The sequence below is a fragment of the Heptranchias perlo genome, chromosome 13 (assembly GCF_035084215.1).
Source record: "Heptranchias perlo isolate sHepPer1 chromosome 13, sHepPer1.hap1, whole genome shotgun sequence".
Taxonomy (NCBI): Eukaryota; Metazoa; Chordata; class Chondrichthyes; order Hexanchiformes; family Hexanchidae; genus Heptranchias; species Heptranchias perlo.
In genome coordinates this window covers 49,963,379-49,980,227 of record NC_090337.1, presented here as the reverse complement: position 1 = coordinate 49,980,227, position 16,849 = coordinate 49,963,379, and the positions used below count along the sequence as shown (strand labels likewise).

Below are 16,849 nucleotides of genomic sequence, written 5' to 3'. Positions count from 1 at the left end.
TCAGCAATTGCTCGGTGTTGTCAAGAGTACAGAGTAACTTTCCCACCCTGGAAAGAGGTGTCTTACTTATGAGATCAGGCACTCTTGACCACCAATTCTGTGGACCTCCCCCTCCCCTCCTCTATTTTAGAAAAAACATGTCACTAGGATTGCAGCGAACTGTTTTGGTGGGTGGGTAAAACTTTCATACCATGTACTCCTAGCACTAGTATACATAGATTCTGTCCTTCCAAATAAGAGTTGTGTTTGAAGAGAGCATTTTGAACTGTACAGAGTGGAGTACTGGTAGTTATAGGTCTGTTATGGGTCGTAGTGGCAATAGTAGCTTGAGGTGATGAATTAAGATCAAACAAGGGTATTGACTTGGATGGACTTTCCAGTTGTGTATTAGCACCAACACATTAAATAAACATCACATCATTAACATGCAGCTTTTGACTTTTCCAGGGGGTTTACCCTGCCATCTTACAATTCACATCACTATGGATTAAAATCAGAAATTTTCTGTAGGCACCACCTCAAATTCCATATAGTTTAATTAGGTTACAAAGTTCATCTCTACTACATCCAAGTGGCACTAAAAATATTGCACAAAATAATGCCAGGATATGGCCTTACTGATGAGAATGGGGACAGTTTTGAGAAATGTAGGTGTATGAGTCTTGGGACAAGGAATTGAATCCAACCCCAAAACAAAACTGAAATACTGATCTTAGAGTTCTGGCTGTGGTAATTTCAGAGCCCGAGTGGAATACACAATAGCTATCCCACACATGCAAACAAGGCATTTGAACAAATATTTGCAACGGCTGCACCCTTACACTTGCGGCATAACTGTACAATAGTACAAGATGTTCATAGTAGTACATTTGACATAAAATTTTGCATTGTTGCATATCTTAAATTTATTTTGCTGAAGCGAAGTTATCAAAAATTATACTCTAACATTTGAAACTTCAGAATTTAATTACCTTCAGTGACTGTCTTTTTGTGACGTAGTTTTCTGAATGGAGTAACTTTTCGTATTCGCTGAAGAACTGCAATAAGAAAGCTATAGATGATTAACTCTCTTCCAGTTCAGCCTTGTAACTTCTAATTTTAAACTGTAATGCAAATACTACCTGCTGTACAAAACCTCCCAAAGAAGCACAAATTTTAAAAATCCATTTTGGAGGTCACACCTGCAACGTTTAGACAGCAAGAGAGAGATTATTCATATACGTACCTTGCGCACTGGTACACATGCCATCTAATTCCCCCAGGTTTGGGGATTGTAAAAACTTGCATCAAGTTGCAACATATGCAACAAAATTGTTCCACAACTCAATTGTAAGTTATTTTTTTATTTTTGTAACTTATTCTTTCTTGGGTACATATTTAATGAATAATACTGCCAAGATGTAGTGCCGCTAAGCATGAGCCTATTCTGTGTACAGCCTATGAAAACAGAATGATTTTTGAAACTTTTGATCAATTGCACTTTTACAAATGTCACAATAGATATGAGGGATAATATATAATGCCTGGATTTTCCTAACTTTAACATTTACTAAAGCCTTGTTTCTCATCACCAAAACCTAAGTATACATTAGGGAGCCATGCCTAACCATTGCATATCCAATTCAATCCAATTCTTTTGTTTAGTAAGGGTGTAGTTTAATGTTCAACTATGATTATGTGATAGAAATGGAAGTCAAAAAGGTATATACTATGGGTTTCAGCACCAAACCAGTAACAATAGGACATCGTTCCAAAAAAGAAAAAACAGGTCTGCGCATTTCAAAATTTGCCAATTACTGGTTATAGTGATGGCCATGGAATTCTATTGTGGAACAGAAGTAACAAGCCAAAAGATTGTTACTTTTGTTCCACAATAGAATTCCAGGGGAAAGAACGGATTCAAACAAATGTCACTAGAGGGCACTCCCGTATAAGAATTCACAACAATGTTCGGTGTACTTGAACAGTTTGAATCAACTTTCTCTACAGATAGTAGAAGATGGCTTTCCATTGGAATAGGGTGGATACATTTAACATTTGAATTTATATTAGAAAACCCAACAATTTTTCTGTCTTCCAGGTTTAGTTTGCAACTTTATTCAGCATTCCCATTTTTGTTGGGAGGCTTTTAAATAAATTAATGTTAAATGCTAGGAATTGTGGAACTATAAATTAATACATATATATGATCATGAGATAAATCATTACAGAATTTGTCCTTCATAATGTAGAGGTTTATTCCACATTGTTCTGATACTTTGCATTCTCCCAGTCTTACTTCATGTCACAGCTCAGTATTGCAAAGGTTACACGTAATCAAAAATGTTTTCAATTGATTTGTGTTTCCGTGCTTCTACTTAACTTTCAAACTCCAACTACGTGCAAGATACATACATACATATTTATTTTAACACACACACACACCGATGAGACAGAACGTGTGTAAGAGACACACAGCGTGCCAGAGAACGAAAATAGAAACAGTAGGCCATTCAGCCCCTCAAGCCTGTTCCGCAAACATATATAAATAATAAATTATCAGTCTGTCTGAGAAACTGACAAGAGTTAATTTATTATTCATGAAAACATATTTTAGGGAATCAGGAAATGTGATTGAAATGGGTAAGGGGGTGTCACAAATTAAATGGATCATCCTTTTGTCTGGGAATATAAATTGCACATTATCTCTTAAGTATCCTCAATTTGCTACATTAGTCCATTTAAGATAATACAACCCGTCACAAAATTTAAAAAATACTGAAATAATTGGAATTGAGGCAGGACATGATTGCAAGGTTCAAAATGCAGCAGCATATTAGTATCTACATTTAATACCAGGGGCTCAGAAAAAATATTATGGTTTGTGGAGGCTGGTCAGATAACTTGTGCACTCCAATAGCCATAACATAATTTCAACATGGGTGACCTTACATGGGGAATTCTGCCTTAAAGACAAATTTAACACTTTATAACCTAGCAATAGGTTATAGTAACTTTCTCAACAGCTGTTTTCAGAGTACTGCAAATTTCTTACCTTTGGTACAGTCTCATTCTTAAATATGTTTCATTTTTCACATGCAAACTGATAGGCCATCATTCAAAATGGGCTAAATGACAGAACATGGTCATTTTGATTTTCCTCCTCACAGTGACTATATGCCTATGCCACGTGATCTCCCGAAGCCCAAACCACATACAATGCCTTGTTCTGGATTCACAACTCAGTTCTTTGACCAAGTGGGCATCCAGAAAAATGTCCACTTCAAAAGCTAGCAATAATGAATAAACATGGGTCTTTTTAGCACTAGTGTAATTCATCCAATTCTTTGAATGCCCTCACCAAGATATCCCTGCCACCACTTTTGTAAACTTTGCTCGCTCGAGATCCCCCCCTAATTTAAGGATCCATGTGCCGACCATCACAGTTCAAATAGGTCGTCATAGTACCAAGTTTTCAACTGATAAGTTACCAGGATGATATTGTCTCTTCTGCTCAAAGCTCGATGATGATTCTAGGGATGGAGGGGAAACTGAAACAAGTACCTATGGAACATCAGGTTCCAGGAGATCGGTACACGACATACAGCGGCCACCGTACATCTTAAATCCCTTTAAAAAAAGCTATTTGCTCAGGAAAGTTGCCATCAAATAGAATCTCCAGAAATACACATTGTTTTGGGGCCTAGGGTACAGTCACCAACATGTGCTTAATACTTGCCCAGGCATCCACTATGTTTCATGTTCCTTTTTTTTCATTCGTTCATGGGATGTGGGCGTCGCTGGCGAGGCCAGTATTTATTGCCCATCCCTAATTGCCCTCGAGAAGGTGGTGGTGAGCCGCCTTCTTGAACCACTGCAGTCCGTGTGGTGGAGGTTCTCCCACAGTGCTGCTAGGAAGGGAGTTCCAGGATTTTGACCCAGCAACGATGAAGGAACGGCGATATATTTCCAAGTCGGGATGGTGTGTGACTTGGAGGGGAACGTGCCGGTGGTGTTGTTCCCATGTACCTGCTGCTCTTGTCCTTCTAGGTGGTAGAGATCACGGGTTTGGGAGGTGCTGTCGAAGAAGCCTTGGCGAGTTGCTGCAGTGCCTCCTGTGGATGGTACACACTGCAGCCACTGTGCGTCGGTGATGAAGGGAGTGAATGTTTAGGGTGGTGAATGGGGTGCCAATCAAGCGGGCTGCTTTGTCCTGGATGGTGTTAAGCTTCTTGAGTGTTGTTGGAGCTGCACTCATCCAGGCAAGTGGAGAGTATTCCATCACACTCCTGACTTGTGCCTTGTAGATGGTGGCAGGACTTTGGGGAGTCAGGAGGTGCGTCACTTGCCACAAAATACCCAGCCTCTGACCTGCTCTTGTAGCCACAGTATTTATATGGCTGGTCCAGTTAAGTTTCTGGTCAATGGTGACCCCCAGGATGTTGATGGTGGGGGATTCGGCAATGGTAATGCCGTTGAATGTCAAGGGGAGGTGGTTAGACTCTCTCATGTTGGAGATGGTCATTGCCTGGCACTTGTCTGGCGCGAATGTTACTTGCCACTTATCAGCCCAAGCCTGCATGCTGTCCAGGTCTTGCTGCATGTGGGCTCGGACTGCTTAGAATCATAGAAGTTTACAACATGGAAACAGGCCCTTCGGCCCAACATGTCCATGTCGCCCAGTTTATACCACTAAGCTAGTCCCAATTGCCTGCACTTGGCCCATATCCCTCTATACCCATCTTACCCATGTAACTGTCCAAATGCTTTTTAAAAGACAAAATTGTACCTGCCTCTACTACTGCCTCTGGCAGCTCGTTCCAGACACTCACCACCCTTTGAGTGAAAAAACTGCCCCTCTGGACCCTTTTGTATCTCTCCCCTCTCACCTTAAATCTATGCCCCCTCGTTATAGACTCCCCTACCTTTGGGAAAAGATTTTGACTATCTACCTTATCTATGCCCCTCATTATTTTATAGACTTCTATAAGATCACCTCTAAACCTCCTACTCTCCAGGGAAAAAAGTCTCAGTCTATCCAACCTCTCCCTATAAGTCAAACCATCAAGTCCCGGTAGCATCCTAGTAAATCTTTTCTGCACTCTTTCTAGTTTAATAATATCCTTTCTATAATAGGGTGACCATTATTTGAGGGGTTGCGAATGGAACTTATGCAGAGTACAAATAGATTTCTCATTATTTTTGCCTTATCAGATCAGACTATCATTGAATGTCGGCAAGAATAAACTGACTGAAGTTCAAATGTGTCAAAAACGCACCCCCTTGGATCCACAATCACGAAGAAAATATTCCTCCACTAAGGATAGATTCATCAGAATAAGATGGTGACAAATCCATAAAAAGACTTTCTATATAAATATGGAGTGGGGGAAGATCATGCAGCTGCGTATGCGAAATGTTGAAGGGACAGTATCCTGTAATGTCCTCCCTTTGGACGATAACTCATTTCTACCAGTGTACATTTCACTTACCTCGGAACAAAAAAGGTTTGCTGCATTTCAACTTGCCAAATATGGCTGTACCAGTGTAAATTCCATCAATGCGTTAATTCAGATTAAGGCTAAAACATCCAAGGACAGTTCTATTCAGAATGCAATTCAGCAGACCTTTAGAAAATTTAAAACTGAAATCCTAACTTGCAGTCTATTTCACATTAAAAAAAACTAAACTTTACGATTTTGTGAAATGCACATCCTCCGTGCAAATCCAGTGCTGGATAGTGGAAGATACAATGATCCCTCACAACCTCCTTTTCCCCCCTCCCTCCCTCCAACCCCTACAAAAAAAAAAATCAAACGCTAGATGAGATCTTTTCTTAAAAAAAAGGACCATGTCTTTTAAGTGCCATTTTAAAAGGCAAAACAAAAATAGTAAAAATACAATCACAATACAAATTTGTCACCTCCCATTCCCTAAAACAATGTTTTTTTACTTACTCGATCATAATACTGTTCCAAAAATTCTGCACTCAGTAGTTTGTGCCGTGTAAGTAAATCCTGCAAGGAAATAACACATTGTAGTATGACTATAATTCACTTCCAGAGCAAGAATAAATACAACGGTACAAAATTAAATCACTTTATAAAGATAGGACAATTTTAGCAAAAACTGGGCTACCTTACAGTATTTCAGGGAATGTCAAACTTGTGCCAAATATGCAGCTACTGTTCAATAGTGCAAAAATTAGTTGTAGTTATGCAAATTGTTTAATGATCTGCATTACGTGCTTAACATATGTTGCGCCTTCTCTAGAACAAAAAATACAAAAGCCTTCAGTAATTTTTCAACAATGAGAAAAACTCAAATTTTATATGTGAGCTACCTTGAATGTGGCAAACGCATCTGAAGCAATGTCAAATGTTGACATTTCCACATATCTGAAGAAATCATAAAATTGCTCAGACCACAGTATAACTTTTGCCAATGGTTCATGTCGGATACATTCCCGTAGCATAATACCGCAATTAAGAGCAATTTCTGGTGATTCGTACCTATAAAAATATAAAAAAGATTCTTTACAACACACAAAGGTCAACTTTATCCATATCCTGCTATATTTTACATCAGATGTCCAAATATGGCTTTTCCCTACTGCACTACTTTGGTATGGTTTACTCTGATTTAATGCATCGAGGTTGGGAGTTTTGCAAATAACAATGCTTTTTGCAAGTTCCACTGCAAACGTTCATTTGAACTTTTGACCACTGATTAACTTGTGTGTAACTCTCTTCTGTGACTATTTTCTGCGCTGCAAAGCAAACATGAGTAAAGACTCAAATTTTCTTTCAACTTTCAGGAGACCACAGTGCCATTTACATATAATTCTATGAAACAGCCAACCTGAAATACAAATTGTAACAGTGCCATTTCACTTGTGCATATTGAAAAAACAATAAGGACTTAAAACTGCAAACTCCTTTATAGCATCACTGGAACGCTGCCTCTAGTAAACTTCAACGCATTTAACTTCGGACAGTTTAATTTCATAATGTTTAAAAATTTTAACTAGGTAGAACAGAATGGACAATGTTTAAAATGAATCCAATTTAATTATGTATTAGCGCACACAATTACTTCAACCTAATAAACTAACCTAGACTAGCTGTCATGGTACAGGATTCCTCATATATTAAAATAGGAGTTTTTGGAATGGCTAATACTCAAAACCCTGTCCAAAGCAGTAGAATTTAGTATTCTGGGAAGTGTGATTCCTAAGTTCCTTCTTATAATAGCAAAAGCCCATTCCCCATTTTTTGTTTTATAAAAAAAAGAGGAACACAACCAACATGATTGCTGATGCACTGAATACACCAATATTTTCAAACTAGCTTTCCTAAAATGGGAAGCTAGTAACAAAAAAAAACTTTGCTTTCACCGGAACACTTGCCAGAAATGCTTACCAGTCTGTTTCTTGAACATAAGTAGGATTACAGTTAAAAGAAACCAGCGTAAATTATTTGTAGATTGCAGGCTCTAGGTACAAGTAATATCAAGTTTTTTTTTGCATGGGGTTGGGTTAAAAGAGATGGGGGGAAAACTGAATATATAATTGTGACCAAGATAGAGGTTACACTCTGTAGGTTTGCAGTATTCACTGTAACACTGTAGTTTAGAACCACTTTTCAGAAAACGTGTGTATTTAACTAGTTTTTGAATCTAGTTATGAGCATCCTGAAAAACAGACATTTACAAACTAGCATGTGCCCAGCAGTTTAAAAAGTCAACTGTGAATTGAATAGGTTATAAATTAATTCCAAATTAGTATCTCAAAAGAACGTCAGCTTTCTTTGGCTAAACTAGAAGAATGTTAGCACTCAGTTTACACAACATAAAGAGGAGTGTGTTTGAATTTAAAGTTTGAGCAGTAATTAGCCAAACACCATACCCCACAACTTTGGCTACACCATCTTCTTGTGCCTGCCAAGCCGTTGGGTTATACTGTCTCGGAATCCATGTAGATGTCAATGTAGGTGGTGTTTGGCCCAGAAAATGAAGCGTGATTAATAGATTTTAAAAAGTAGACTGTTGAGATTTTTGCAGGTTAAACCTCGCCAACTCTCCTCTTTAACTGAAATAAAAGGATATATTGCAAGAAAATTATTCAAAAATATCTGGAACAGATTAAGAGTTACACATGTACAAAAAGGTATTCTACGCACCCTTTCAGTAACATGAACAATATATTTTGCTGAGTACAGATGTATTCCACTGTCGGGGTCCGTGTTCCAATCTGCCTTCTAAGAATGTTGTTAAAAATCTGAGCCACGTCTTTTTTGCCCTGTGAACAGTAAGAAAAATAAATTATATGTGGGTCCTGAGCTACAGCTAATGGAGGGATCAAGACTGGAGGCATGCCATAGCTTCTCAGTGATACTAGTCCACTTGCTCTTATTCAAAAGTTTTGGCTTCTGGCAAATAACCAAGGGCTGTAGCACAGATAATGTAATATTAATGTTAATTTTATTGTGCTAAATATAGAAAAGTTCAACTTTGCCACCCTCGTCCCACTAAAATCGCAACACTTACACCACCCTCCACCACATAATAACTTGCAATCCATGCAAAGACAGAAACTCGACTACTAGGTTCCTAGGTCTAACTTTCTTTCACTCATACACCGATGTTTATCAAAAACCCTTTACACTATAAAAGGTTTCTCAATGGAGGAATGCCGGAAGCATCACGTAGCGTAAAATAACACGGGAACGGCTGCCTTGGCCGACATCTATACAGAGCAACCAATCCGATGGATAAGTGAATGAAATGTGCTAATATTTGTTCATGTTGTTGTGCGGCAGAATTGATTTACGAACATACGAATTAAGAGCAGGAGTAGGCCATTCAGTCCCTCGAGCCTGCTCTGCCATTTGATAAGATCATGGCTGATCTGAATGTGACCTCAACACTACTTTCCCGTCTACCTACTATAACCTTTGACTCCCTTGTTAATCAGGAATCCATCTGACTCAGCCTTAAAAATATTCATTGACCCTGCCTCCACCGCTCTCTGGGGGAAGGGAGTTTCACAGACTTATGACCCTCAGAAAAAATTTCTCCTCATCTCCGACTTAAATGGGAGACCCCTTATTTTTAAACTGTGGCCCCTAGTTCTAGTCTCTCCCACAAGGGGAAACATCCCCTCAGCATTTACTCCTTCTAGTCCCCTCAGGATTTTATATGTTACAATAAGATCACCTCTCATTCTTCTAAACGCCAGTGTATACAGGCCCATCTTGTCCAACTTTTCCTCATATAACTCTCTCATCCCAGGATTCAGTCGAGTAAACCTTCTCTGAACCGCCTCCAAAGCAATTATGTCCTTTCTTAAATAAGGAGACCAAAACTGCACACAGTATTCTAGATGTGGTCTCACCAATGCCCTGTACAACTGTAGTAAAACATCTCTACTTTTATATTCCATTCCCCTTGCAATAAATGACAACATTCCATTTGCCTTCCTAATCACTTGCTTTACCTGCATACTAACTTTTTGGTGATTTTTGCCACAAACCTGCCTTAAAAAGGAAAGCAATCACAGTATTAAGGGGTTCCCCCATTACCTAAATCTAATAGCCAGAGATTATGACAAGACCTGGATACAATTTAGGTACCTAAATCATCTTCAAAATTATAATAAAACTTTAAAACATGATTCTAGCACTAGTGGTCTCTAGTTCAGAATCACCAATTAACGAAGGCTTCAAAATCAATGGGTTCTGTATAGAACCCACCAATGCCCATCATGAATGACTGGGAGGGGAGTGACACATCAACACTCGTGATCTGACTCAATGGGCCAAATTTTGCTGCTGCAGGGCATCTAATAGTGACTGCCATTAGATCGACTTGGCCTTACACATTAGGTTTTTAAATTTTTTGCATGGCAAGTTGCTGAAAGTGTGAGCTGATAATGTTGCAGTGAGGGAAACAGGGCATCGAGGACCCGAGTGATCAGGGCAAGCAACTGTGTATCTCCTTAACAGACTGAAGGATTGTGAAATTAACAGCGCAAGGACTAAGAAGGAAGTGTAGATTGGAGTGTATGAAATCAATGTCAAATCAGGTACTGGAAGAGAAATAAAGGGAGTAAAGAAAGATTGGATTAAAAAAAGAGAAAAAAGTAAAAAAAATTAATTTAAAATTTTACATTTTTAAAATCTCCGGCAACAATTAAAATCTGAAGCAATGAGAATCCAAACTTGTAATAGTTAATTTTCAGTGCCAGAGAGGTTGACTGGCAATAATTAACACATTACATTATTAAAAGGGTACTTAGACTGAAATGGACAAGACTTAACTTTCTGTGGCGAGTTTAATTCGTATTTATCACACAAATACAGCAACTTTGACATTCAATGCATCTCAATGGTGACAGACAGTGAAATGCTGTTTTTGCGAAGCTAACGGTAGAGCGGCCCAATTCAAACAGCAACATTTGTATATCCGTGTTTAACCGCACATCTGCTCCTCACCTGAAGGTGCTGTACCATTTGTGCATAAAAAATGGCAAACACCATTAGCGTCACTATTATTCTGACAGCAAAATCTGGCTTTATATCAGAGCCCAAAGTCTAAAGCTGGGCTTGTAATAAGACGATAACCCGGAATTTGCTCTGGAAATAACGGCGATCCTAACAGGGCTCATCGTTATTTCAGGGCAAATGGAATAGCAATTTCCAGTAAGTGACATGCGCAATCGAACGCGGAAATCCAGAAGTTGCTTTACCAGTTGCCCTGCTCCTCAGAGCTGTGCGACAATGACAGCTCGCCGTTCAAATGGCTGCAACGGCACAAAGTTGCTGCACTGCCCTGCTGGAAACTAATTATTTTTGCCAGAAAAAGGCACATCCTGTTTAAGTCTAACCAAAACTTTAAGAGTGTGCTAAGTCTTAATGACTGCCAAACAACCTCTCTGGCACTGAAAATTTACTTTTACATGTGTGGAGTCTCATTCTTTCAAAATTTAATTGTTGTTGGACGTTAACAATTTAAATCTTTAAGTTTTTACTTTTTCTTTGTCTCTTTTACCTCTGTCTTTTAATTCAGTATTTCTTACCCTCTCTTTATTTCACTTTCTATAAACTGATTGTACATAGAATTTACTATTCTAACTAACACTTCCTGAATGATGCTTCAATCTGATTGGTTATGGGGATACACAGTTCCTTGCCCCGCTCACACACCTGAGAGATGCCTGGGAAAGGACGTGCACTTTTTCTCGACTTCCCATTGCAGGAGTTTGGTGATCAAAAGCCCATGGAGAGTTTCTGGGTAAATTTAAATCTAACGAGCGGCAGGCACCATTTGTTTGCCACTTAGCGCAAAATCCGGGCCATCAGCAATCTGACAATTAGATGTACAATTTTTACATAGCATGTTGGGGTTTTTCCTGGGTCAAACAGAACAGAGCTTTGCCCTGTATATTAAGGATAAGAGAGTTAGAAGGAAAATGGAGGCATGTCTTCTGGCTACTGAGTGAAGTCATCTTTTACGAATTTTAAAGTGGGTCTAGATGGCTCCCTGGAAGTTGGTGTCTCAATGATCGACTGAGGAAACATTTTCTAGCACTACTCTAAGCATTTAAAAACTGGAGAACAAGCTGAAGCTACTTGAAGTAATTAATGCTAATTACTCTCATGATTAGCTCTAATGCTGGATTATACAACCTTATATAAAATGGTAAACAATTTTACAACACCAAGTTATAGTCCAGCAATTTTATTTTAAATTCACAAGCTTTCGGAGGCTTCCTCCTTCGTCAGGTGAACGATGTGAAAATCGAAGGAGGAAGCCTCCGAAGGAGGAAGCCTGACGAAGGAGGAAGCCTGACGAAGGAGGAAGCCTGACGAAGGAGGAAGCCTGACGAAGGAGGAAGCCTGACGAAGGAGGAAGCCTGACGAAGGAGGAAGCCTGACGAAGGAGGAAGCCTGACGAAGGAGGAAGCCTCCGAAAGCTTGTGAATTTAAAATAAAATTGCTGGACTATAACTTGGTGTTGTAAAATTGTTTACAATTGTCAACCCCAGTCCATCACCGGCATCTCCACATCATTATATAAAATGGTTTTAATGTGTTTACTTATGGGATATTGGAACTATTGTTACTGGAAAGAAAACTTGTTAATGACTTAATCTAACTGATTTTAATCATCCACAATTAAAATATTATAGCAAAGCAGTATCAGTATCAAGTTATTTTCCACCTACTCCCAACTGTCTATTAATTATTCAAATGATTAAATGCACAAGTAGTTAAAGTAAAAATTAACTAGAAACACACATTAAAATGCCAGCCACTGAAGGATGTAAAAAAAACAATTAGCTGTAGGCAACCAATTTTAAAAACTGTTTTAGCTACACAGTACCAGAGGCAACAGGATTTTATCAAAGTGGATTCTTTGTCCCACCCTTCAAACATTTTATGGTGAAGCAAGAGGTCAAATATAAAAAAGGTAAAACACTCAAGTGTGCACTTTGCAAAACATCTTTCAGGCTTTTGTCTGTGCTTTTTCCATATTAAGCCCCTTTCCGTTGGATTCCTCAAAAGCAGAAGAGTTGATTCATGGCAGCAACCCAAAAGATAAAACAGGCAGCGATCAAAAGCACACAGGCAGGTAAACCAGTAATTAGAGAAGGATCAAGCCTGCACAGCAAAGAGTCCATCAGAGAATTAACCTCTTTACGGCATCAACTTATTTTGACATCACCCACTGAATTTGAATTCATGTAGCATCCACAGTTGCTTGAAGGAAAACACATATATTTGACCTGGTCATTCCAATATCTTCACTATGTAGTGTCTTGATGTGTTGAAAAACAAGCCTTAGGAGTCAGTTTTCAACTAATCATAGCAGCTCACTGCTAACGAAAAATCTGAAATAGTGGGCTTGCATGAAGCTCTCTCAAGAGGCAGAAAATAGATTTAGATAATGAGGGAACTCCTTAATACTGAAAGTGCTTCTTCTTCACTTCCCCTTTAAGGCAGGTTGGTGGAAAAACAACTCTGCCGCATAACAGCGTGAACAACTATTAGCAAATTTCATTCACTTATCCATCGGATCGATCACTCAGTACAGATGTTGGCCAAGGCAGCTGTTGCCAATTTTGAACCCTGCTTCTGGCATGTCTAAAAGAGCTACTGACCATCTGTAAGGATGTCTGGGGGCTATATTCTGCTCCTTGCTTAATAAATGGCTCACAGAAGGTATATCCAAGTTTAACACTTTGAAAACATGCTCTCAAACTCAAATGAGTGTTTAATACATCTTAGTTTTGTCAACATTGGCAGAACAAAACCTAATTATATATACGCCTCTAAAACAAAAATTACTTTGCATTTGAAGACCATTTTTCTTCTCACCTCAAAGTCAATAAGCTGCAAATCTGCTATCAAAGTACTGAGGAGGCCACTGTTGTACAGCTCCTGAGCCAGCTGTGCCACCGTCTCAGTCTGGGGTTCCTTCTCATTTGTGCCATACAAGATCTCCTTCATTGCTACCAGATTCTTTGACACCTCTTCTGTGGCCTAGATAGAAAGCAAAGGTTTAGAAGACAGATGCACTCTTACAGGCCAATATCTTAAGTTCACTGAAGTATAAAACTACTGAAGCTTAAAGCAATGTTACACATCTGAAAGTCTCAAACACTACAAGACACTTTTAATGTCTCTTAGATTCCCCTCCTGAACGATTCTGGTGGTTTTAATAGCTGTTAAAACATTGGTTTTCCAGTCAGACAGGAAAGTGTCATTTATTAATTTGAGCAACCAGTAACAGATTCATTGGTCCTCAGCTATACTACCTTGAATATTAAGTCAAGAATTTAGGTCTACAATGCAGTAAAAGGTGATTCCTTTTTCTGTGAGGCCATCAAGAGGATGGACAAAGCAAGGAGCTGCTCATAGGGCAGAAATAAGAGAAAGAGGCAAGTTATCTTGGGTTGACTTGTGCCTCTCCTAGTAGTATTGAAATCAATAAGCAGGCCACTGACCCATGATCTTAAGCTCGAGAATGACATCATGCATTGGAGTGCCTAAAGTATGGAATTTTAAAAAAATGTCTCCCACAAATAGTTTAATATAGGAATTTTATTTAAACGTGTAATTGACTTTCAATCCCTTGGTGTCAATTAAGTCATGAGCAAATGGTAACAAAAAAAAAATCAATCGTACAATATTACATTTTGTAGGCCCATTAATTCTAGGAAGGGAGGATAAGGTTTTCAAGGATTTTTGAAGGGGCATAATTCCCTTTTCCGTCCAAATCATAGGAAAGATTTATCAATGGGGATTAGTCTCAATAAAATTGCAAATATTTCTGTAAACCAATAGGAAAGCAGACTTGGTTATCTTTATTGCAGCAATTGAGATAGTGTACCACTTTAAGAAAAAACAAAACTAAAAAGTTCTTTTTAAAAAAAGCAGTTCCACTGGACTCACTGCTTTTTGATCATCTGCAAAGTAATTTTTTTGCAGCTTGTAACCAAAGCAATGAATGGGAATTGTAGAAAGCTTAAGTTATTTAGTAACCTATACAAAAAACAGCCCCAGGAAATTACCATCTTAGCATGTACACATTTTCCTTCCTTCTCTTGTTGCATTAGCCAATAGCTCTAAACAGAAAAGTAAACACTTCCAATTAAACATAACTGAGTAAAATCGCAGTAAACACAAGTTACTGTCCGTTATTTGTCCAATTGCAATTAATTAAAAGTAAATGTGTTAGTTACCAAGTGATTAGTTTAAAAACTGTGCAAATCATTCTATTCAATACACCACAGATGTGTCATCCACCACCAGGGAAAGCCTAAAACTGGGGCAAAAAAAATCCATTAACTGATAAAACAACAGTCTTGTCTAGCTTCTCCTTCCCCAACGCAACAGTGTGCCGCTTTGGCCATGGTATTTTCTTCGCATCCTTAGATTTGTCACCAAGCTGCAGTTCGTCTGCAGAGTAGCTGGATAACAGATTGCGCCTTGTGGGTTGCTGACTGGAGGCACTTATTAAGGCTGGAGCACTCTGAATACAATGTAACCCTCCTGCTGACTGTGGGAGAAAGTTTATAAAACAGCACATCAGAAAGAAAAACAAGTAGCAAAGCACATCAATCAATAAATGTAGGAAAAAATACAATTATGGACAGTCAATCTGACCAGACTAACTGTACTTTTAGGATCTCAAAGCCTTTCCTAGTCAGCACTGAAGTGCAACTGCTGCAAGTTATTTCAGCATCTTACTTCAGTTGTGGCAAAATGTACATGAGGGATTGAAAAGAAATTGCCTTTATGCTGACGGTCAAAATGCATGTTCAGAGTCACTGGTTCTCAATTTAAAGATGAAGGATGGTGAACAGGAAAATCTGTCTTGTCCAAACTACTTTATGAAGAAGCATATTAAAAAATTTGCTGCTTAAAAAAATAAACATTTTCCTGGTGTCCTACAGACTTTAGGGTAGGGTTTCCCTTCCTGCTACCCCACACTCAGCAGCATGGCTTCCAACTGGTCAGGAGGCTCCAGAGAGGCCTTTACACAAATGTGAAGTTACACTCTGCCACTTGAAATGCAGCTACTCCAGAATGCTCTCCATTGTTGACAGCACCAGAGCAGCCTACCAAAGAGAGACACCCCACAAGGGTATCCATGGAGCATGAAAATATATTTAAAATGCTTGAAGGGTGGTGGGGTTGAATATAAATGGAAACAGGAGAGATTTTTGAACAAAAAGTACTTGTATCTTCTTCCCCTTTATGTAGATGGACAGATTCGGAAAGCATAGCTCCAAATGCTAATTTTACAAAATTAATGAATTATGCTTGTTTGCACCTATTTTATATTTCCTCACTTTCTTTTGCCAATTTTACCCACTTCCCTCCTGAAGTTGACGACTCCCCTTTCTAAGGTACTGCCCTACCGTAGGCCTTCCTGATCTGTATAGCCTGACTACTCATTGAGCCACTGATGGAGTCCCTAAAGCCTTTTCTGCTTGATAAACTTCTCTCTAGACCTACAGTGCTGTAGTATAACATTGTGATTAGATTCAGTATTTAATTTAACAATGTCAAAACTGAGCCCTTGTACAAAAAGGTTGGTTATTAACCGCTTCTGAAAGGGTTTCAAAATACACTCGTCATACAGGCAACCCCAAGTATACAAGGAACCACGGAAATACACTACCAAGGCAGTCAACATCAAGAATGACATTCTGGCATTTTTGCAGAATAACTCTTCAGTAGACTAAATGGACACAGCAGAATCTACATGAACTGTGGCAAAAACCAGCTTGATGAGTCAAATGCTCTTTTCTCATTTCATACTTTTCAAAGATCAGCAAAAAAAAAAGCCAAATTTTCAATGCTGACTATTTCAAAAAGTTAGATTTGAGAACGGAGCAATCCTACAAAATGTTTAAATACAAAAAGTATTCAAATTAAATTGTAGTGTTTTAGTTTAGTATTGAAATGCCTCCTTCAGTTTAAATTCAGAGTTGGTGTCAACATGTTTAATTCAAAAATGCTGTACAAAATTTGTGAAAGATTCCACACAGTTTTCTAACAGCATTTATCTAAATGCCAATGACAATAAGTTTACATCTTCCACTCGGTCACATATGTCTACAACAATTCATACTGTGATCTTTTAGTTGTGGGCCATCAAAAGGTTTTGACTTTTTAGGTAAAAATGATCAGGTAAACTAGCAACTAAAATCTTCTGAGGAGTGAACACAAGCATAGTGTTGTTTACGGTTGTGTTGAACAGCATTTTTATATCATGGAAGAGGGGTTCTGGCAGTGCTGGGGGGAAAAAAAAAAATCACAATGTTACTTTCTTTAACTCAAATTCTTGCTACTGTTCT

General features: G+C 38.6%; 1 protein-coding gene across 3 annotated transcripts in view; it reads right to left on the bottom strand.

Annotated features, from left to right (window-relative positions):
• cab39 (calcium binding protein 39) overlaps positions 1-16,849 on the bottom strand; it is a 70,056-nt gene that overhangs the window by 5,178 nt on the left and 48,029 nt on the right. The window contains exons 3-9 of one of the 3 annotated variants that reach the window (XM_067995450.1): positions 14,833-15,042; positions 14,555-14,608; positions 13,359-13,523; positions 8,160-8,278; positions 6,323-6,491; positions 5,937-5,996; positions 972-1,037 (exon numbers count right to left, since the gene is read on the bottom strand). In XM_067995450.1, the coding sequence (XP_067851551.1) occupies positions 972-1,037; positions 5,937-5,996; positions 6,323-6,491; positions 8,160-8,278; positions 13,359-13,523; positions 14,555-14,608; positions 14,833-15,042 (843 nt within the window). The remainder of the gene's footprint in view (positions 1-971; positions 1,038-5,936; positions 5,997-6,322; positions 6,492-8,159; positions 8,279-13,358; positions 13,524-14,554; positions 14,609-14,832; positions 15,043-16,849) is intronic. The other 2 variants (XM_067995451.1, XM_067995452.1) reach the window with 2 other exon arrangements.